Source organism: Equus przewalskii, chromosome 26, assembly GCF_037783145.1.
Source record: "Equus przewalskii isolate Varuska chromosome 26, EquPr2, whole genome shotgun sequence".
Classification (NCBI taxonomy): Eukaryota; Metazoa; Chordata; class Mammalia; order Perissodactyla; family Equidae; genus Equus; species Equus przewalskii.
In genome coordinates, this window is record NC_091856.1 from 2,212,468 (window position 1) to 2,233,355 (window position 20,888).

A 20,888-nucleotide genomic window follows, 5' to 3' on the forward strand; every position below is an offset into this window, starting at 1 on the left:
ATCGAACTCTGGTTACATGACCTTATACCTTGCGGATTCTCCATCCAGGCCTGCCCAAGCCCTCGGCTCACCCAAGATGTGTAGCACAAATTCCCAAGAACCTCTTACTCGGGTTCTTTGGAATAATTTGCCAGGCTTTCAGAAGACAGGTCATCCCTCCCGACTCAGGCACCTTGTTCCACATGTCACTTGATACAGGCTGACTTTGAATTGAATGGCCTCAAAAGGGCTTTGCAAACTCTAAAGTGCTGTGCATGTGGAGTGAAGTGCCACTGTGACTCTCACTATGACACTGGCACATCGGACAGAGGCCGGGTTGTGTTTGAGTTCATTATTTGAAAAGCCAAGGGGAGCCTGGAGCCCCTGCCTTTACCTGCCAAGGATTTTGCTGACACAACCATGGCTGACTCGAAGCTGCCTGGAGATGTCGCAGGGCCTGACACCTTGATGAGCAAGTTCCACTATCCTCTGGCGGACTACATCCGGGAGTGGCCGTCCGTTCACAAAAACCCCCCCAAGCTGATTCACTCCTCCATGTCCTGAAACAGATCAGAAACAAAAGGCAAGGAAAAGAGCAGTTAGAACCAGTCACACAGCGGGAGCGCCTGAGAGCCCCAGGGCCTCTCTGATGGGAAATGGCCGCAGGCCGGATGCGCTGGGCCTGGAGTCAGCTGGTGCGGGCTACATGAGCACCTCAGACTGCTTTCAAAAGTTAATCTTAGCCTTTGTCCATCTTTGCCGGGTCAGTTGGGCTATTGACAGCAAGCATCCCGATACTGTTTCCTTTAGTTGCTAGCATTTTCCTTGTAATTTTTTTTAACAGTGGAATATGCAAAGATTTCAATCAATACTAGGGACACAACTTACTACATACATGATGCTCAGGTCTAAGGAAGATCCTGGGGAGAAAATACGTTTTAAAATACATTAAATTTAAAGAGATTTTTAGAAATAAAACTCTTTCCTTTTAACAAACTCTTTAAATTTGAAAAGGATGGAGCCGGCCTGGTGGTATAGTGACTAAGTTCGCATGCTCTGCTTCAGCAGCCCAGGGTTCATGGGTTTGGATCCCAGGCACGGACCTATACACAGCTCATCAAGCCATGCTGTGGCAGCATCCCACATACAAAATGGAGGAAGATGGGCACAGATGTTAGCTCAGCGACAATCTTCTTCAAGCAAAAAGAGTAAGACTGATAATGGATGTTAGCTTAGGGCTAGTCTTCCTCACACACACACAAAAAATGAGATGGACTATTCCAATAAACCTAGATCTCAAAAAAAAAATGTTTTTTAAATCAACAGTCTGACTCAAGGGCTAAAGACTTAAAAATTTTTTAAATAGTGTCTGCAGAGTACAGAGAGAAAATCCAACCACTGCCTTGACAAAAACACAGTTTTTAAGAAAGTGAGGCTTATAATCTCAATAAAGGGGGAAAAAAACAAATTAACAAAAAAGGTGAGGCTGACATGCAGACTAGACACTGCACCCTCTCGGAGCACACAAAAGAAATGGGTCAGAGGATGACATCGCACTCTGCTGCATCAGGATCTGTTGTAAGAGTTTCCCTGGAATTTTTGGAGGGTTTTGCAATTGACAAGCAGCTGTAAGTTAGTCCAGGGGAAATAAAGAAGCCAGAGAAGGCTTCTGAGTCCCAGGTTTTACAAAGGCTCTGGATGGATTTTAAGAGGAATCCAGGAAAGAATCTCGCCTCTCTGACATCACGGTCCAGCTGGAGGGAAACAGGGATCCCAGTAACTGGAAGAGCCACCCCAGCAAACACAGAGTGATCCCATGTAGCAACATAACCGATCTTGTAGTTGTTAATCAGCCACTAACTGACACTGCTGAGGACTGTCAAAGCTGAAAGCCAAGTCCAAGCCTTTACCAATGCTGCTGGCAGCCCAGAGGCCAAGGAGGGGGCAGTCTCCTCTTAAGTGGGACTTGCCCGAGACTGGACTATACCAGGGGCCAGGGCGTCTCAGAGGCCACACTCACACACACACACACACACACACACACATACACACACTCCAACTCTAAAACACAATATAGCCCCCTCCTCTCAGCCATTCCTTCTCAGCACTCAACGACTATCCAGGTTCATGAACAGTACCTGAAATGGAGGGGAAAAAAACACCCGTAACATAACCTATTTCCTAAAAACTGCCAAAGCAATTCACTGATGTTTCCCATAAGAGTCCAAATTGAACATTTCTCAAAATGTCCAGGCTCAGGCTGATTTCAAGGACAAACATGATTTCATATACAACAACAGCACTTAATTCTGGTTCTAAGCTGAATTTCTCTCGGGTTTTCAAAGTGAGCTTTAATCGCCTTTGATTGTTCTAAAACACTCCAGACATGACAAGAAGGAAAACCATCCTGAATTGAGTTTTGCAGTTAGGAACGCGACTGCACTGTCACCTAAAACAGAAAGACAGCAGCCGCCCCGGCCGAGGGCCTTAAGAAGGCTTTGTTCTGGGGTTGGGAGCACCTAATAAAAAAGGGTTGCACGAATCTTTCAAAAACAGGCTGGAATTAAGGACAAAATAAATTCAAAACTGGTACAAGCTCATCTGAGACGACAAAAAGGAAGCTAAAAGCTCCCAGCACACTTTTCAGATAACCTGTTGGTCTAGGCATTGAGGCCCATGCACACTAGCCTGTTCCCCATACCACTGGCAATTTAAACTTTCTGCTCAAAACATAGTGGCAACCTTCAGAGGACTTAAGTTCCACGAGTAGTCCTGCAGGACATCTGTGAGCTTTTGGAACCATTTGTATCATGAAAAAAACCCCAAGCCAAGGGTCAGACACTCTACGTGACAGCAGGTCCCAAAACCCGCTACCCTTGACCACAAAGGCTAGGCCACCAATGTTCTTCCAGACTCTGATCCACATGTCCACAGCTGACACCAGACCCAGGATGCCCTGGGAGCCCCTCACCTCCCTCAACGTCCTGGCAAGGCCCCAGACCAACTTGGCCCTTTCTGCCTCCGTCACAGTCCTGTTCAATAGAGCATTTAGAGGCGGGTGGGCCAGTGATTTTAAACTATAGTCGAGAAGGCAATGTCTCCCACTTACCCTGAGACTAGAAAGAAGTGAAACCTGGAACCTGAGAGAGGGGAGGCAGGACAGGAAAAGAAATAGGGAAAAGAGACCTGTGAGGGGAAGGTGCAGAGTGGGAGCTAAACGAGACAGACAGCAAGGAGAGAGAGCCTGGAAGGGAAGCCTCCGGTGAGGAACCAAGAGGAGGAGAAAAAAGAATGGATCAGCCAGAACAGGCAAAGAAAAGAAAGGTGAGTGTGGTGTACAGTGGGAGGCAAGAAGATGAGAAGAGAAAATGGAGGAAGCCCAGTATGAGGGCATGTGGAAGACAGGGGACTTCTGTGGATGGGGACCTTTGTTGGCTGGGACCCCAGCTCCAGCCCTACATCTCTTCAGAGAACCCAAGTCCCAGCCTATACTTCCTATGGACTCCAGCTGGGTGAGCGCTCATCCCGTGGGGGCTGCTGGGGGGAGACACGACTCAGCTACACTTCTCAGGGTCAAATAGAATTTACAGAGACACTGACAAGAAGACAGATGCAAACAAATCAAGGCAAAGACCAGGAAACAGACACACAGATACAAGGGAAACACAACCGCGCCCCAGAGGGCAGACAGAACAGGATTTGGAGGAGGGTAGAGGGAGAAGGATTGAATTGCAGATGCCCCTGGGGCCTTCGTGGCTCTGGTCTGTAAGGGGCTGGCCTCCACAGATGCTCCTCGGGCCCTGATAAGGACGTGCCGCCCACCAGGAGCCCTGTCCACACCCCAAAGACCATGGCCGGGCAAAGGTCTTAGGGAGAGGGTCTCTGCTGACTCAGCAGCAGATTGAACACCAGGACACACAGAGTCATTGTAATTCCTCCTAGTGGCACTGAAGAGGATGAATGAAAGGACACACAGACATGCAAACAGAAATACAGGGAAAGGGCAGGGATGAAATCTCCCTAACAGACTCTCTGACAGACAGGTGCTGACACACATGGACAGTTGGGCCATGGATACAGATATAGTTAAACCAGACAGAGAGAGCGCCTTACACAGGTGTGTACCCACCCAGACAGTACACTGCCCTCTCTCCAGAATCCAAGTCCCTCTTCCTCCCCTTCTGTGAATCCTCGAAGACCCAAGAACCAGCTCCAGCTTTGCCCATGTGAACTTCCTGTCAGTCCTTTTGTCTCTCTGACTGCAATATCATACTCTGTAAAATGGGTGTAGCTGAAGGTTTAGAAGATACTCAGGTAGGAGACTGGCTATAAAAGTGCTTTAAAACTGGTAACCACACCTGGGGGAGGAAAACATCTGGGGAGGGGGTGGGAGGCCAGTGCGCTGATGAAAATGATGAGTCTGAAATAGGGAGTGGGGGAAGGGAAACTCAGAAGCCCATTTCCTGGCAGTGCCTGCCCCTCCTCCCAACACCACTGTCCCACAAGAGCTGTCCTGCTCAAACGGGGGCAAGTAAGAGGCAGAAATTGACCAGGGCCAGAATCAAAGATGAGGAGGTGGGACTTGGTCTGAGCCCCTACTACCCAGGTGACCTCTCAGAATCTACCATACAACTGGCCCCCCATCACCAACAAATTGGGGCCCCAGAGCAGGCCTGCATTGTGCAAGCAAATAGCTTTGGGAGTCAGAACCAAGGGCACTTCCAGAAAAGCTAGCTCTGGAAGCTAGGCTGGCTGGGGCCCAGCCCCCACCGAGCTGCCGGGGAGAATGAAAATGGGAGGAGGGAGCACTTCTCTAGGAGGAGGCAGATGAAGGCCAGGACAAGGAGAGACAGAGACACAGGCATTAGTAGTCGGCTAACCAGCACCTGGAAGGAGCTGCCGTCTGCACCCTCATGCACAGCCGAGAGACCACCGGGTCTGATGCTATCTCCCCGAGGGCCCCAGCACGACCTCCGGCCGCTGGGTTCTGCACAGAAGGAGGCAGTGAGGGTCTGTGGATTCCCGCCAGCGAGAAGAGAAGTGCAGGGGCCAGCCCTCCCCATTTTGCCCCCCAGTCGCTCCTTGGCTGAGCTAAGGGTTTGCCCGTCTCTCAGAGTATCGACCCCAACTCGTTTGTTTCCTGTCTCACTCTGCGAGACCAGAGCTTCCCCCGAGCCCGGCTCAGGTCTGCGCAGGAGACGGCTACCCGGGGCGCTGGGGTCACTATGGACTGGAAACCGTTTTGGCACAGGCCCCAAACGGTGAGGAATCGTTTGGGCTGGGACTCGAGTAAGCAGCTTCTCCGGGTAAATCTCCCCACCGCTTTGGTAGATTACCTCGGACTCGGGAAATTGACACAAAGAGAAACTGACCTGCCCGCAGCCAGCCCCGGCAGCCTAGATCAGCATTTCCCTGCCTAACAGACCACTCGCCCTCCGGGGCAGAAAGGGACATATTCGCCCAGGAAAGCTCGCCTTCTCTCCAGCCGGGTCTCTGTTGCCTTTGTTAAATAGGGGACCCAGGGCTGGGTGAGCGGGATCCTGGGCTGAGAGGAACCTAGCTTGGGGCGGGGGGGCGCTCTCAGCCCGGGAGGAACGCCCTGACCTGCGGCTCGTCGGGACCCGAGCTGGGTACCCGGCTGGATGCCGCCAAAGCCTGGCGGCTTGCTCCGGCCCAGCTCTGCAGCGGCAAAGAGAAACACGATTCGTTCCACTTGGAATTTCCTCGAAATCTCCGAATCCAATCCGGCGTTAACTCACCGTGAGGGGAGCGCTCATCTCACTGGAGGCTGTGTTAATGGGTGATCTGGCAGATCCCAGCGGGCCAGGCGGCTGAACCGGCTTCCCCGCTCCCAAAACGACCCTTCCCGTCTCCTACACACTCGGCGTCTTTCAGAAGGCGGGGGGCGCCTGGATGGTGACTAATTGGCTTCTACTTCTTGATTTTTTTTTTTAAGGGAGAACGATCATGAGGGAAGCGTCCTGTAGAGAAGGACTTGATGGTGTCTTAAGGATCTCTGTATGAACTGGCTGCTTCTAAGCAGAAGCTCAGCTCAGGGACCACTATTTCGTTTATTTTTCAAATCCCACTCCTCCATTCGAGGACGCCTTTAGAGTTCTGGACCTGGTGTCTCACTTCACTCTCAATCTCTTCCTCCACATACACAAGCACACAGGCACTGGTCGGGGTCCCACTACCCCTCCAAGCACTAGTCTTGTTCAGCCTCACTGCTGAAAAAGGTGCCATCGGGGTTGGGTTGTGGGGCTGTATGAGACCCAAATTGACCTCTCCCTACAACTTCGTGCCCTCCAACTAGCCTGGCCGGAGCCCTCTCCTGGTCCCAGCCAGGATTCTCCTCGCACACTGAGATGTCGCTGCCAGAGCCCACCAAAGGCTGCAGCTCGCTGCCTGCAATACGTGTTGCTGGAGGCGGGATTCCCGGTGCCCAGTGCTGCGGCCCGGGATGCCAGGCGCTTGTTCCACATGCCCTGCCCTGGGAGACCTGCACTCTGCAAACTTGACTGTGCAGCTACAGAAGTCCTGGGTCCTCCCGGCCTTAGTACCTGCCCCGCGGTCCGGCATCCCCAACCCGTCCCGGCCAGGGAGTGAGAGAAGCGAGCTCGCCGCCTACTTACTATGCATGGATGCAAACGGGTCGTGCTTACAGTGTATTTCCATCGGGGCGCTCCAGACTGCAGGCCGGCCCACGCCGCCGCCTCCCGGCGCCAGGGGGCTGCCCAGTGGGGCTGGGGAGCCGCGCCGTCAGGCCAGGCACTGTACGAGCTGGGCTCAGAAAATGCCGCTGGAGCTTTGGGGCCTCTCTCAGAGCCGCCCGGCCGGAGACCGCCGATTGCTGCGCCTGGAGGCAGGAACGTCGCTACTGCAGTCCGGCTGCCAGCGGGCGCCCAACTCCTGGTGGCTTCCCTCCTGGGCTGGCTCAGGCGGCGGCTCCGGACCCTTCTCGGGGTAGCTGCGGCCAAGGCGCACGCAGCCTCGGGGGCATAGCGTAGAGGCCCGGTTCCGGGACGGCTAGGAGTCCCCGGCCTCCGGTAGGAGCGGCTTGGAGGAGGCCTGCGGGACACGCAGCCCTTGGCTCACTCGGGGCGCAGCGAGGCCCGCGGGCTGCCAGGCTGGTTCCGCGGCCTCACTGCCTCTGGAGTCTCCTCGACCTCTCGGTCTACCCGGATCCTTTCTCTCTCTGCTTCCCTGAGTCTCTGCGCCTCGCACTTGCCACCTCAGCCTCTCTCCACCCGGCTCTCCGACGTCTCGAACGAAGTTGCAAAGAACTTCCTCTCCGGCCGCGCTGGGGCCCCGGCGGTTTCGGAGACGCTTCCGCCGCTGACTCTGGGGCCGAGACTCCAGAGGCCCCGGGAGCTTGCAGCCCTCACGCCCGGGACCCGCTATCTTCAAAGTTCCCGCGGGCCCCGCTGCTCCCCCATCGCTGTGACCAGGATGGGGACAACAGCGACGGTCTCTTCCTCGCCTGAGTATCTGCCTCGCGCCCACCAACTCTTCGAGCCCCGCTGTCCTCTCTCGGGGGTCTGGTTCGACTGTCTTTCAGCTGCCTCTTCCAGGACGGCCGCCTCGCCTGCCCCAGGCGTGGAGCGAGGGACAGAGGAGAGAGCCGAAGGTCCCTTCCACCAAGGCCGCCGGGACTGCCGGTGCTGAGATGGAGTCGCTGTCGGCTTTGACTGCCCGCGCTTCCGCCGCCGCCGCCGGCGCTAGCCCTCCGCCTGCTCGGCGCGCACAGTGCGCCACCGCGCCGCCCCGGAGCCGCTTTCAGGACCCGCTGCGTGTGGACAGCGCCGCCCGGGGCTCAGCCTCCCTCCGGGCGGGGGCGGGGGCGGGGCGGGGACTAACCTGCCAATCACGCTTCATCAAGCCAATCAGAGCAGAGGCAGCCGGCCCTGGCCCGAGACACCCCTCCATTGGCCGAACAACCGGCGGGCTCCGCCTGATTAGCCGATACCTGAGCAATGGGAGAGAATGGGGGGCGTGGCCCAGGCGGCGGCGCCACGTTCATTGACAAACGCGCGGGGCGAAGGCCTAGTGGAGCGCGGAGGGAGGAGGGGGAAGGGGATCCACGCAGTGTGAAGAGTCCCGCAGCAGGTCCCGCGGGAGCCTGGCCTCCTCGCAGCGGCGTAGGGACCGTGGGACGTCCTGAGGGATTGGGGGCAGCCGAGGCGGGGGTGGAGGGTGAGAGTGGGGGGATAGTCTCCAGAAAACACACACACACACACACACCCCGGATGTTGGAGGAAAACAAGGAACGCAGTAGAGATCCATCAGACCCGCGATGGACTCGTAGTGTGCGCACATCTGCCCCATTGTGACCTCAGTTTCTTCATCTGTAAAATGGGCAGAGTTGGCATACTTCGACTTTAACGAAGACTCCTTCCAGCGGAAACATTTCATAATTTTATCAAGCGCCTACTATGCCAATGCTGCCTCCTCCTCGTCCACCCCGCTCCCTCATTTTACCAGTAGGGCCCCCAATTCTGAGCTAACCACAGGCAGAGACATTGAGGAGAAAGAACTCTCACACTCCTTTAAAGCTAATAACCAGGGTGTCCTGGGGGAGGGGGCTATCTGAGGCTTGGACCAGGCTGCCTAAGCCCTGAGCCCTGAGCCTCTCTTTCCAGCCTCAGACCAGGAGCTGCCAGAAGCTCTGGAGGCTAGTGATGCGCATAGTGAAGGCTTCCGTTCGCAGAGGCAATTCTGCATCCGGTGCAAGGCCTCTTGGGAACTAAGTGAACCCAGTCGCGTCCGTGCTAATGAGGGTGCCTGAAGTGGGCAGTGGGCGGGCCGGCAGGCGGGCGTGTTCTGTCTGCAAGGGCCGCGCAAAGCCGCTCCAGGCGTGCTAGCACGCTGCAGCTTTCAGCTATTGAGAAAATCCGACCTTCCCCCTCCAGGGGAAGTTCTTGTCGCTTTTAAGACAAAACGGATGGATTTCTAGAAGAACTCTCCTTCTCCTGGTCCAGAAGAGTAGGATCTTTGACCAGCGAGTTTCAGTTTCTGGGGGGAGTGAGGCCCTGGGACCACAATCAAATGAACTGGACTTTGAAAAGGAGGCATGTGGCAGCCATTCTACACCAGGTGACAATATTACTGTGAGCACCTGCACGTGCAAGAGCCCAGCCCTGGCAGAGACGCTGAAGACTCCCCTGCCCCAGCAGCTCGTGGTAGTGATCCCAAGACCCACCGTTTTGAATTCATAATTGATGATCCTCTAATATTAAACATAAATCCACCAAAACAAGGGTCTGAAACGCCTGCTCCAGACCTGGATTTGTAAGGAGGACAGAGCCCAAGTTGACTCTAGGAGGACCGCTGGGTCTTTCTCTGCTTCAGTCTCCCCTGTCTCTACTTCTGTCCCATTTTTCACACCCCTACACTGGGTCGGCCGTCGGACCCACCTTCTGTTCCTGTCCCAGACCCAGCTGCCCCAGAACGGTCGATAAGCTTCCGCCTCTGATACCGTCCCCACCCTCTCCGGGGCACAGCTGAAGAAAACGGCCCCTGGCCGGCCTCTGGGGGCCCAGAAGGTTGCAGTGTACACTGGGGTGGGGTGGCTGCGGTCTCTCTCCTTTGTCTGGAACCCTGCCTGTCCGGATATTCGCCCCCTAGGAAGATGGCAACCTTGGGAGAGGGACCAGGATGAGTTGGGGTTCCCGCCTTCGCTCTACCGGTGGCGCATAGTGGATCGGAAGTGACTAGAATTGGATGTGGCGGCTCTGAGTTCCCACGGGAGAGGCGGGAGTGTGGGGACACCTGAGGGACCCAGCCAGTGACATCTCTACCTCAAACCCCACGCTCGTTGAGTTCAGGCCTAGAAACTCAGATTCTAAAGTCTTAGACCTAAAAGGACCCTGAGGCTATGCTTTCCCCATTTTACAGATGCGGAACCTGAGGCCGAGGAGGCGGGATGCACTTGTCCAAGGTCACATAGCAAGTCCGGGCCAGAAGATAGGCTGTGGCCTGGGAATCTCTTTCGCAGAAGGACCACTCTCAGGATGGTGGAGAGGTGTTTTTTTTTGGTGGTGGTGGGCGGGGGCGGGGGGTGCTACCAAATCAAGAGACCTAGCGAGGATCTGCCAACACAAACTGATTTTCCGTCCCATACCGGTGAGGCTTGGACACAATGCCCGGAGCACTGCCGGCTGGGATGGAACCGCTGACAAAACCTAGACAGGAACAGCTCGGATTCCCATTTCAGACAGAAGGCGTTCGGCTTCAGGACGGCGTTGGGCTGCCCAACGTGTGCCGGAGAGCAGCCCCTTTGCGGTCCGCGGAGAAGAGGGGGGTCCCCTCTGTGTGGGGGTCATCCACCGCCACCCGAGCGGCCGGCCTCCGGGAACTTCTAACGCCAAGAGGTGCCACCAGACCCGATATCCTGGCCACCCAGCCCGGTCTTACAGCCACCAAACAGCGGCCCAGAGAAGTTCTGTGACTAGCCCGAGATTACACAGCGATTCCCTGACGGAGCTGGTCTTCTGCACCTCAGTCCTGTCCCTGGAAGCCCACGAGCCCACGAGTCTGGGTCCAGGAGAGAGACTAGCGGGCCTCGCGGTGCGCCACAGTCGCGGGGGTGCGTTCTCCCCGCAGTACGACTTTGGGCCGGGCCCTGTGCTAAGCGCTGGAGGCGGGAGACGGGAAAAGAAACCATCCCGGAAGAAACTCGATTTACGTAAATCGAATTGCCTTTGAAAGTTTTGCTATTGAAAGAAAGCCCGCTTGAGAACGTTTGAGAAGTCAAAACATCTTCCGAGGACGTCCCCTCGGTCTTCAGACACAAACCTGGCATTACCCGGAACACACCGCCTCCCCGCCTCCCTTCCTCTCCCCCAGTCCGCCCGTCCAGCGCCGGCGGCGTCAGGGCCAGGGGCTGCCGGAGCGCTCTGTGGGCCTGAGACCAGCTCCCAAAGCCCAGGTCCAGCCCATTTCCCTGCTCTTGCTTCGCGCAAAGCGAGGCCTGCAGGGTTCAGATTGGCTGCTCAGTTCAGGACAGTCCGAGATGCTGCTGTCCCGCTAGCTGGCTGCTCTCTAACCCACATTTCAAAAGCATCAAAGAGACCCGAGGTTACGCCGCTAATCCGGTCAGAGCGACTCCTGCGTGACTCCTGCGCCTGGAGCAGGGGTTTGCTCTGCCTCGCCCAGGTCTGTTTGTAGGAATTGTTGAAGTGGATGAAAAAAGGGGAGAATTAACCAGATTTTTCAAGAACTGTGTAAACTGCCTTTGTCAGGATTTGTTCTCTTTACCAGCGAACCCTGAAGGCCAGGGGCTCTGGGACTACCTTTCTCACTCCCAAAGACTTGGGGGGCGGGGCTCAGCTTCCCCTCGTGTGGAATGGGGAGAAGAACCCCTGGGAGGAGGCTTCCCGAGGTTTTGAAGGACAGAGACCCATGGATGGGGAGTATTGTCATCACTGGGCCAAACTCAGTCCAAAGCTGGCGGACTGGGTGCCAAGGTCCACCAGGCAGCTTCCAGCTTGTCCTGGGCTCCCTGGCCTCAGGCGCTTCATCCCCACCTCAGCAAGCTTGTCCCATAGCAGTTTTTCCCCAAGGGGCCTCTGGAGGCTGGGACTCTGTCTCCTCCCCCAGCAGGCATGACAGGTCAAAGGGCAGAGAAGTGGCCTTCCAGTCCTCCTCCTTCCACACCTCCTGCTGTGTGATCTCAGACAAGCCCCTGCCCCTCTCTGGACCTCAGTTTTCCCTTTCTGGTACCACAATGAAGAGGCTAGACAAGAGGATCCTTAAGTGGCTCCCCGCTCAGGGCTGACCCTACCCGATTTTAGAGGTAGAAGGGCATACACTCCTTCCCCATTCTCCAGATGGGGAAACCGAGGTCAAGAGAAGGAATGGGATACAGTCCTACAGGAAGCAAAGGGGGGGTCAAGCGGTCCATAAAAGGCCTCGAAGTTGCGAGAGGGGAGAAACCCATGCAAAAACCCAAAACCAGACCTGGATGCCGCCAGCCTGGCCAGCTCCTCAGCTCTCTCCTCTTCCCCAGCCGGGCCCAGGCTGGTGCAGAAAGGCAGAAGTCAGTGTTACCTGAGAGGTCTTGTCGGCCCTTTCCCAGCAGGCTGCCTTTACCGCAATCCAGTGGGAAATAGGGGCGTGGCTCTCCGGATTTTTAAACTCTGGCCAACCTGGGGCCCCCCAGCCCCACCCAGGCCCGCCTGGCTGAGGAATGAAATGCTTTATTGATTAAACGATTATTCAGGCGATTGAACTAATCAAAGAGCCCATCGACCGCGTGAATTACATTCTTCGCAGACAGCTTGTCAGCAGAGGCAGCCGGGCCAGGCACGCAGACCCTCTCCCAGACAAGCCTCTGACCACTCCCAACACATACACAACACCTAGCCCCTGACACCTCTGGGAGGCCTACTTACTAAGGGACCCACCAGGGGGAGGGGGAGAGTTGGGGTGAGGCAGAGGGGGGGTTCTGGGTTCCCTTTCCTGCACCCTCTCCCTGGGGAATCCTCTTCAATTCCACACCTCTCAGATTTCTACCCTCACTTCTCTCCAGTCTCGATTTTGGAAACACATCTACGCCCATGGAGTTGTCCTGGGTTTGGGGTGTAAGTCCACCCTTCTCTCTCTGCTTTTTCATCTGTATTTAGGGCCAACGTGGAAGGTGGGCTCACAGATCCACAGGGATGGAGGAGGGGAGTTCTTGCCAGGGCCAGGGGTGTGTCTGGGTAGGGGTTAACACACTTGGCCCAGTGAGTAAGAGACTTGCACCTGGGCTTTTACCTCAGGACAGTCAGAGGCCTCCTGCTGCCTGCCACCTCCTCTCAAACACAAACACACCCTGCTACCCACTGCCCAGGCCTGGGCAGGGACAGCAGGCCCTCTGCCAGGAAGGCCTGTGTACGTACAGACAGCAGAGCAGGAAGCCCAGGCTAGGCACACACGTCCTCCCACTTGTGCTCTCCTCCATTGGAGCGGCACCCACAAGATAAAGCCTGAGCACACAGTATACACACACACACACACACCCAGTGTCAGAGGCTTGTCTAGGTGAAAGCGAAGGCTGGCAGGGGGTCCCCAGAAATGTCACAACTAGCCTATAGGCTAGGCTGCCCCCTCACACCTGCCAAGGTTGTACCTGCCACGGGAGACCCTTTAATACAAATGGTAGACCCAACAGTGCCCACAGGGCGAAACGGCGGACACTACACACTGAGGGGCTGCACACCCAGGATTCACACCTCCAATCCTGGTTCTCCCAACAGAACGCGACCTGAGCCTGACTGTTCACAGGCTTAGCACAGCAGACCCCCACAGCCCCGACACCCATCTCTATGCCTAGAGGCACCGACTGTTGTGTACATCAGCTTCTACACAGTGAACAGCTGTTGACATCCAAAAATGGAAGGGTCAGTGTAACCATCTCACTCTCCCTTCCAAAATCACTTGGAATATGACAGGTGAACACAGACCCTTAAAGGAGTGGATTTACACTCAGACACTTATCCAAATTATAATATACTATGCCACTCATAGATACACATTTTGGATGTGACAAAGAACAGTACCCAGGAAAACCAACTCATAAACACAGTAACACGCTCATGAATATAAAGATACACACAGGCACACAAACTCTTGGATGCACACTCAGACACTTAGAAATACATATACAGGGACACACAAACTCACAGCCATTCATGCACACTCTGAGCCCCTATGTAAACACACAGACCCAAACAAACTTTCAGGCTCCCGGATAGACACTCGAATAAACATTCAGAAATAGAGAAAAACATAGGCAAAATCGCAGACACTTGGACTGATGGAGAAGTGTGTGCAAAGACATACAAACGCGCCACAGACACGCAGTCAATCCCTGCGAAAATGCAGCGCCCCTCCGCCCCCCAGGGCCGACGTGCGTGGGGACCAGCGCCGCCTGGGTCCCAGAGTTCGCACCCCTGGAGCCCGAATCGTCCTACCTGTCCTGCCGGTCCGAGGAGTCGGGTAAGTTTTCTCTAAATCCATTTTGATTTTTCAGAACTTGATGGAATGGACAGGGAAAAAAGTTTCCACTTTTTGTGCTTTTTTTTTTTTTTTTTTTTTTGGTGCCAGGGGCCGCTCACAGGTCGGAATAATTCAAGCCTTCCGCTCCCCCGCCGAGCTGGGGTAGCTGATCACTGAGCTGAAACTAAACGTTTTAGGTGGAAAAAAAGCATCCGAAGGCACCGTGAAATGATTAAGGAACTAAAGAGCTTCTCGCCATGTGAGATCATGTCCTGTTCTCGCCAACATCACAAGATGTCCCCAGACACGCCGCGCCCCCAGCGTGCCGCCCCGCACTGCCGGCCCGAGACGGGAAAGGGTGTCCGCGCTGTGCGGCCGGGCCTGCTCAGCGGGCCGGACGAGGCGGGCCGGGCCGGGCCGGGCCGGAGCCGCGCGCGAGGCCGGGAGAGCAGCAGTGCCGCCGCCGCGCCGCCCTGGACTTTTATAGGGGGGTGGGGGGGAGGGAAGGAAGGCTCAGACGGAGCAGGGCACTAGCCCGCGCGCCTACGGGAAGGGGCCGACCGAAGGCGAGCCGGGAGCCCCGGCCTCGGGGCCGCACCCTCTCCAAACCCCTGCGTCTTGGAGCCGCCGCCGTCTGCGCGGGGCCAGTGACCCCTCTACGGGCAAACCCCGTGGCGTAGGCGGGCGCAGGCCGGGTTTGTTTTTAAAGAAATTACCACTCTACCAAGCAGGTGCTTCTGGAGGGGATGCGAAGGCAGGCAGTGTCGCCAGGCATGGAGGGGGCGTTCCGGTTTCCTCAGATTCACCCCTAGGGCGGCGCCCGCCCCCAGAGCTCCCAGCCACTCCACCCCCACCCCAAGTTGCAGCTCTGATGCTATTGCTGGGTCCCTGACTCCAGGGCAGTTCCAAAACCCTCAAGTCCCCAGGTCCCACTCGGCCTCCTGGTCCCAGAGCCCCTCCTCACACCATGTCCCCTTCTGGCCCGGAGCACAGAGGTTACGCTGTGAAATGCTGGGGATAAAATCCAGGCCTCCGCTTTGGAGCGCTGGGCTGCACAGAACCATCTCAGGAGGTCCTGGAAACAGGCGTGAGTCCCAGACACCTTACCCCGGCCCATATAAATGGAATCTGTTTGCCCTCAAGCCCCGAATCGTGGCGGCGTCCCCAAAGCCCAGGACTTGATTCCAGAGGCAAAGTCAGCCCGAGAGAGAGCCTGCAGAGTGTGGCACGGCCCGCCCGCTCCCTTCGGCCCAGGCTCAGGACTTCCCTCACCTTCCCCCTCCCCGGTCCCGAGTCCAGCTGCTCGGCTCGGCCGCTGGAAGCCCGTGGGGCCTCGCTGCGGGGTGGTCCTAGGGGCAAGGTTCTCCCGGGCGGGGGAGTGCTCCGCAGGAGGACTCTCGGCCTGCCGGACAATGGCAGTTTCGGAAAGGGAATCGTCCTCAGCGAGAGTGTTGTTTGTTTTTTGGAGGGGGTGGTCACGAGGCTGGGCCGCAACCGAGGGGGAAGAGCCCAGAGCTCGAGGAAGGGGGGTGGGGGCAGCGGGAACCGGACTTCGCTTATCCGCTGAGCGGATTTCGCCACAATCGGAACCCGGGCTGTGGATTCCCGGGCAGCCCCCCCCCCCACCAAGTAATCTGCGCAGCCCCCCTGCGCCGCCGCCCCCTGCAGCTGCGGGTCCGATCCCTGCCCCGGCGGTTTGATTTGGGGCCGTCTCCGAGCGCCGGGCTCCCTCCCTCCGCAGCTCGGCCCCAGCCCCGCTTCCCGCCTCCCGCCCGGCCCGCGCGGGGAGGCTGCGCCGAGGAGGAGCGGCCTGCCGGCCCCGGAGATCAAACGCCCTCCCGGAATTGACATTTCACCCCGGGCTGGGGGCGGGAGTTGTTCGGGCTTTTTTTTTTTTTTTTTCTATTTAGAGGGTTTGTTTTGTTTGTGTTTGTTTTCAGTGAGTTTTCTTGTCATTATCTGTGAGAGAGTCTTTTGTTTCGGGTGTTTTGCGTGTTGTTTTGCGTGGATTTCATTTTAGCAGGTTTTGCTCTGTGAGTCTTGGTCTTTTGGGCGGGTTTTGTTTTCTGTCTTGTGTGTTTTGATTTTGTGTGTGTTTTGTACTTTGTTCTTGTAGGTTATCTTTTTGTGTGTCCTCTGGAAGGCTGTTCCTTCTGCGCGGTGTTTTGATTTTGAATTAGTGGGTGTCGTTGGTGTGTCTTGCGTTAGGTGAATTTTGTGTCTATCTGTGTTTGGTTTTCTTCGATTTTGATTTTGTTTTTAGGAGCCGCGCGTTTGGATGGGGGTTTTGGTTTATGTTTTCGTGTGTTGGCTTTAGTGTTTGTGTTGTGGGATGCTTTGGTGTGTGTTTTGGCTTTGTGAGGCTTGTGGATTACGGAGGGGACGCTGGCCACCGCTCCGTCCCTGTCCGCACGCGGGAAGGGCAGAGGATTGGGCCAAGCATCACGAATGGTGGGCTCCCCGTGCTCCGAAACACCGGACCCCGCGCGGCGCGTGGTTCTCTTCGCGCTCCAGACCAACGTGCGCTCCCGAGGGGGCGCCCGCCCCTAGTCACAACCCCGAGGGTCTGTGGCGCCAGTGCCTGGGTCAGAATTCACAGAGCCCCTCCTCGCGGCGTACCCGGCCGAACCGCTGTCCCTTTGCCCACTCTGTCCGCTGTGGGTCGAACTCCCCTTGAGCCTGGCCAGCGTGCTTCGGACCTCCCCGACTCCCGCAGCGCTGGACCGAGGGACAGCTCCCCGCCACGGAGCAGGTGTTGAACCTCTTCGGAGGACACGGAATTGATGCTACGGCCCTAGAGATACCCGGCAAGGGGTAGGAATGAGCGGAGTCTAGACCAGATCGGCGTCTGAACCCCGGAAAAATCCTCCATCTCACTTGCCCGCAGCCCTAGGATCCTAGAAAAGCCAACAACGCTCAGCTTTCAGTTTGAAGAGCTTGCGTTGCTTTGCGACCATAGACACATAAATCCACACTCGAACACACGCATACACAGCTAGAGAGCGGGAGAGAGCGAGTCGGCGCGTTGGTAGCCGCGGCCTGCATGGCGGAACCAGCGCTGGCACCAGCTCAAGGGGAAGCCAAACTGTAGTGACCGGAAATGTTCCAAGGACAGAATATGGCATTCTTTCTGACCACGTTGCCAGAATTTCTCCAACCTCGATACATCTGGATTTGTTTAATGCTACACCAGGGAGAAAAAGAGAGGCAAATTTAGAGAGACATGCTGGCTAAGCCGGCAAGGAAATGCGGGGAGACTCTTTAGAGAAAGAATGGAGAGGAAGAGACAAGACCATGGGGAAAGGCAGTTTAGAGGCCCAGGAAACGGGCTGGTGCGGAGGCTTCTCCGGCCCCGCGCGCTCTGGCATTCTGTGAGAGGGAGAACGCAGAAACAGAGAACAGAGAGCGACAGGAAAGGAGCCGCAGAAGGGGTTGGCCTGGGCGTGCTGCGTGGGAGCATCCCTCCAGCCACGACGCTGCGGTCTAGGGAGCGGGAGGCCGACTCCGGAGGCCAGGAGCCTGCTTAGTCGGGCTCTTCCACTCGGCCAGGAAACACCCGAGGACTCCAGGGCTTGTGGAGCCGGGACTGAGGGTTGGCTCGGACCCAGTGCCCCCGGGGACCCGAGCCCGGAATCCAGCAAAGGTTGGGCCACCGCGGTCCGCCGCTGGGCCTTCTTCAGTGCGAGTCCTGGGAGAAGCCAGCGGGGAAGACTCAGGCCCTGGGGCTCTGGGTTGGAGCCCGCACTGAGGGTGGGTGGGAGCCGACGTCCAGGCGAGAGGCGAGGAGGAGGCCCCGCCCTAAAGCTGGGGGCCCAGTTCTGGGAGCGGCTGAGGCCGCAGCTGGACTCGCAGGATTCGGGGTGCGCGCAGCTCGCACGTGGCACGGCACCTTCGGCAGGCGGCGCCCCTAATTCTCAGCCCCGCCCCGCTTCGTTTGCCGGGCCTGGATGGTGTCAGGATTGACGGTGGACGTCGAGTCGCCGCGAGCAGATTCCTCGCGGTGTAAGCTTGGGGCTTGCCTAGGGGCGGCGCTTGGGTGGATGCGGGCGCCTCTCCGCTGGCAACTCCCCGGGCGCAGAGCGCAGAAAGTGCGCAACGCAGGCCAGTAGTCGCCGCAGGCTTTCAAGCGGCGCCCGCGGTGGAAAGGGGATGAGGAATGGTTTGGGTCAAAGCACCCATTTCTGCTACCAGTGGGGTCCTCCGCGCGTAGAGGGCTTCGAGCTGTCTGGCTGCTGGCTCTCTGGGGCACCCCGTACTAGCGGCTCGCCACTCAGAAACACTCGAGTAGCGCTGAAAACACGGTGGGGCTGTGTTCGGGGAACCTGGTGCTGGTGGTGGGTTATTGCTGCTGTTGTTTTCCTTTACTGCTTTTCTTGCTTTAATTAAAAGTATTCTTGAGAGAAGCCTCAAAGAGTGCAGACCTGGGTCGTTTGGATGGGTTCATTTCAACTCAAATTCTGTAATTCAATTCAGTTCCACTACTGGTTTCCAGCGCACAGGTCCACATGGCAGACGTCAAGCGAGTGCCGTATACAAGTGCGCACAGACGCGACTTGAAGGCAACTCTCGGAGAATTTTGAGATAAAATTCAGTCTCCTGGAGTTACATTCGCAATATATGAATATGGAAAACAGGCAGTCAGGTGTATTTAGAATTTGCCAACACGTCCCACAATCCGCTATTACCTAAGAATCCGAAACGGGGCATTGAAAAGATTTACTGGCGCTCTGATTGTTTAATACTGAAGACAAGTGTAAATCAGTTTATTTCTTCTTATAATTGCTTTTAAATTTAACAATACCATAATTTGTAAGTAGTTAAATCATATTTTGCTAAAGAAAGTTTAGGGTGTTTTATTTCTATGAGTGTTTACACGATGAACTGTTAGGGATCCCCACCCGTTTTTCTTCTGATATTTCTCCGTGTAATGTGAGCTTTAAATATTCATGCTTCAGCCCAGACCCGCATTTATTTAATATGTTTTGAACTAATAACATTTTAATGTGATATAATTTGATTCCATGAAGTATTGGAACACAAAGAAGCCTGCTTCACAAGCGACTTGAGCGGTGCACAGGTGAAACGATTCTTAGTTTTTGGACGACGCGGATCAGAACGTTACACGGAAGCGAAGCGCGCCTGTAAGTAGGCCCTTTAATGTTCTCGCTGACTTCATTCTCCACTTATCTGTAATAACTTCAGAGCTGCGGCAGAGGATCACGGCAGGAGTGGGGCGCTTTCCCTGGAGCCTGTAGTGTGACCTTGCAAATCGCCAAGTGAATTCCTCAGTCTCTTGGCAGGTCATGGATTCATTCTTACTTTTTCTTTTGAGCGGAAGTCCTAAGGGGAGGAGAGGGGACTGCAGGATGTAGTCTGGATTTGAGAACATGCCTGAAATAAAACTGTGCTCTAGAAATCTTTCAGATTTGCTGCTGATTACCTAATTTTACCACTTGACCAGCTATTTGCTGGTAGCTTCCTCCAGGACCCAGCCCAGAGTAAGATGGAAAAGAGGAGCTGGGCTTGGGTCCAAAGGGCCTTTGAGGGGGGCCCTTCAGCCAGCCTGAGCGTCTGGCATCACCAGAGACACCTTGCAAAGTGCTTACCTTCTCCTTGGCTTTGTACTGGAGGTGGAGGCCAGCCCTTCAGACACTGAATGCCAATCGACTAAAAAATTGTCAAAAAAAGAAAAATTAAAGATGTCCCCTAATTTATTTTCAGCCAGATGAAAGCAATTTGGCATACCAAGTTGGTAAGAAGAGCTCATGAATATAGAATAAGAAAGTCGTTTCCCCCTAAATCGTGAAAATATTTCTAATGAGAAATCATGACACTATATTCCCCTCATAAACTCGTAAGTATCTACTTCTCACACAAGGAAACTAACAATCCACTATAACTTAAGAATCCGAAATGGGACATTGAAAAGATTGGGGGTCTAGGACAAAGTATTCATACTGAAAGAATCATACTAAATTATTCATACTAAAATGCTGCTAAAACGTCAATAAAAGCAATTTTTAGGATAAAGTGTTGAACAATTTTCGGCAGAGATCTTTATACATTCTCCCAGAAAAAAGAATTCAGGGCTATCTATTCAGCTTTGTATTTACAGCATGTGTTTGTATGTGTGTGCGTGGTTCTGCAGAGGTGGCTGAGAGCTCACAGAAGGGCTTCTTGTTAGGCACAAATTCTTACAAACAAGGTGTGAGATGGAAACAGTTTGGTGAATTGAAAGGGGGGCAATTTTTTCCTAGTTAGGTACAGCAGTTGGCGTCTCATTTCTCATGCAGTTTGCGTGTAGACTCTGTACCCCATGAAGTGACAAAAGAGAATTAGGCTGGGATGAAAACCGGCTGGTGCCTGCACGCGGTGCCTCAAGGCGCTCCTCTGGATCCACGTTCCTGGTGCTGTGGGGAGTTCGCTGCCTCTAAACCAGGCCTGACCTTTTGTCTTTTGACCTCTGGTGCATGAAATTAGGTAGCGAAGAAAAGGATACAAAAACATGGAGAAACAGCCCTCCTGGACAATAGTCGTTGTATCAGATCATAGCGGAGCTGCCCCGCACAGCCCGAGGCACTTGTTCGTAAGGCTTCGGGTCTTCCTGGCCACTGGTGTTCCTGTTCTCCTTTGTGGGCGATCTGTATTTGTTGGGGGAGGGATTAAGCGCTCTTTTAAATTAAGCTCAGCGCTGGGTTTTGTCCCCGCTCCTTTCATCAAAGCCCATTTAGTGAGCGCTGGGTTCCTCCATTTCCTCTGAGGCCCTCAGTGCAGGCCGGGAGCCCTGGTTGCGCCAGGCCAGCCAGGGCAGCTTCAGAGACCCAGAAGAAAGCTCTGTTCCTAAAGCCCTTCTGGCCACCCAGGCGGAAGCTGGTTCCAGGGGGAGCAGCGTGCTGCCCTGTCCAGAAGGGCCGCAGACTCCAAGT

At 55.4% G+C, this 20,888-nt stretch overlaps 1 protein-coding gene and 1 long non-coding RNA gene across 4 annotated transcripts in view; both read right to left on the minus strand.

Moving 5' to 3' along the window:
- The window catches only part of PAX5 (paired box 5), a 186,836-nt gene extending 172,654 nt beyond the window's left edge, over positions 1 to 14,182 (minus strand). Inside the window, exons 1-2 of one of the 3 annotated variants that reach the window (XM_070597088.1) lie at positions 13,938 to 14,182; positions 374 to 539 (exon numbers count right to left, since the gene is read on the minus strand). In XM_070597088.1, the coding sequence (XP_070453189.1) occupies positions 374 to 539; positions 13,938 to 13,983 (212 nt within the window). In that variant the 5' untranslated portion in view covers positions 13,984 to 14,182. Of the gene's footprint in view, positions 1 to 373; positions 540 to 6,614; positions 8,001 to 13,937 lie in introns of those variants that run through there. The other 2 variants (XM_070597089.1, XM_070597090.1) reach the window with 2 other exon arrangements.
- Positions 14,183 to 18,709: 4,527 nt separating this feature from the next.
- Positions 18,710 to 20,888, minus strand: part of LOC139079645 (uncharacterized) — a 38,887-nt gene continuing 36,708 nt past the window's right edge. The window contains exons 4-5 of the long non-coding RNA XR_011533424.1: positions 19,569 to 19,629; positions 18,710 to 19,302 (exon numbers count right to left, since the gene is read on the minus strand). This is a non-coding gene — a long non-coding RNA (uncharacterized lncRNA). The remainder of the gene's footprint in view (positions 19,303 to 19,568; positions 19,630 to 20,888) is intronic.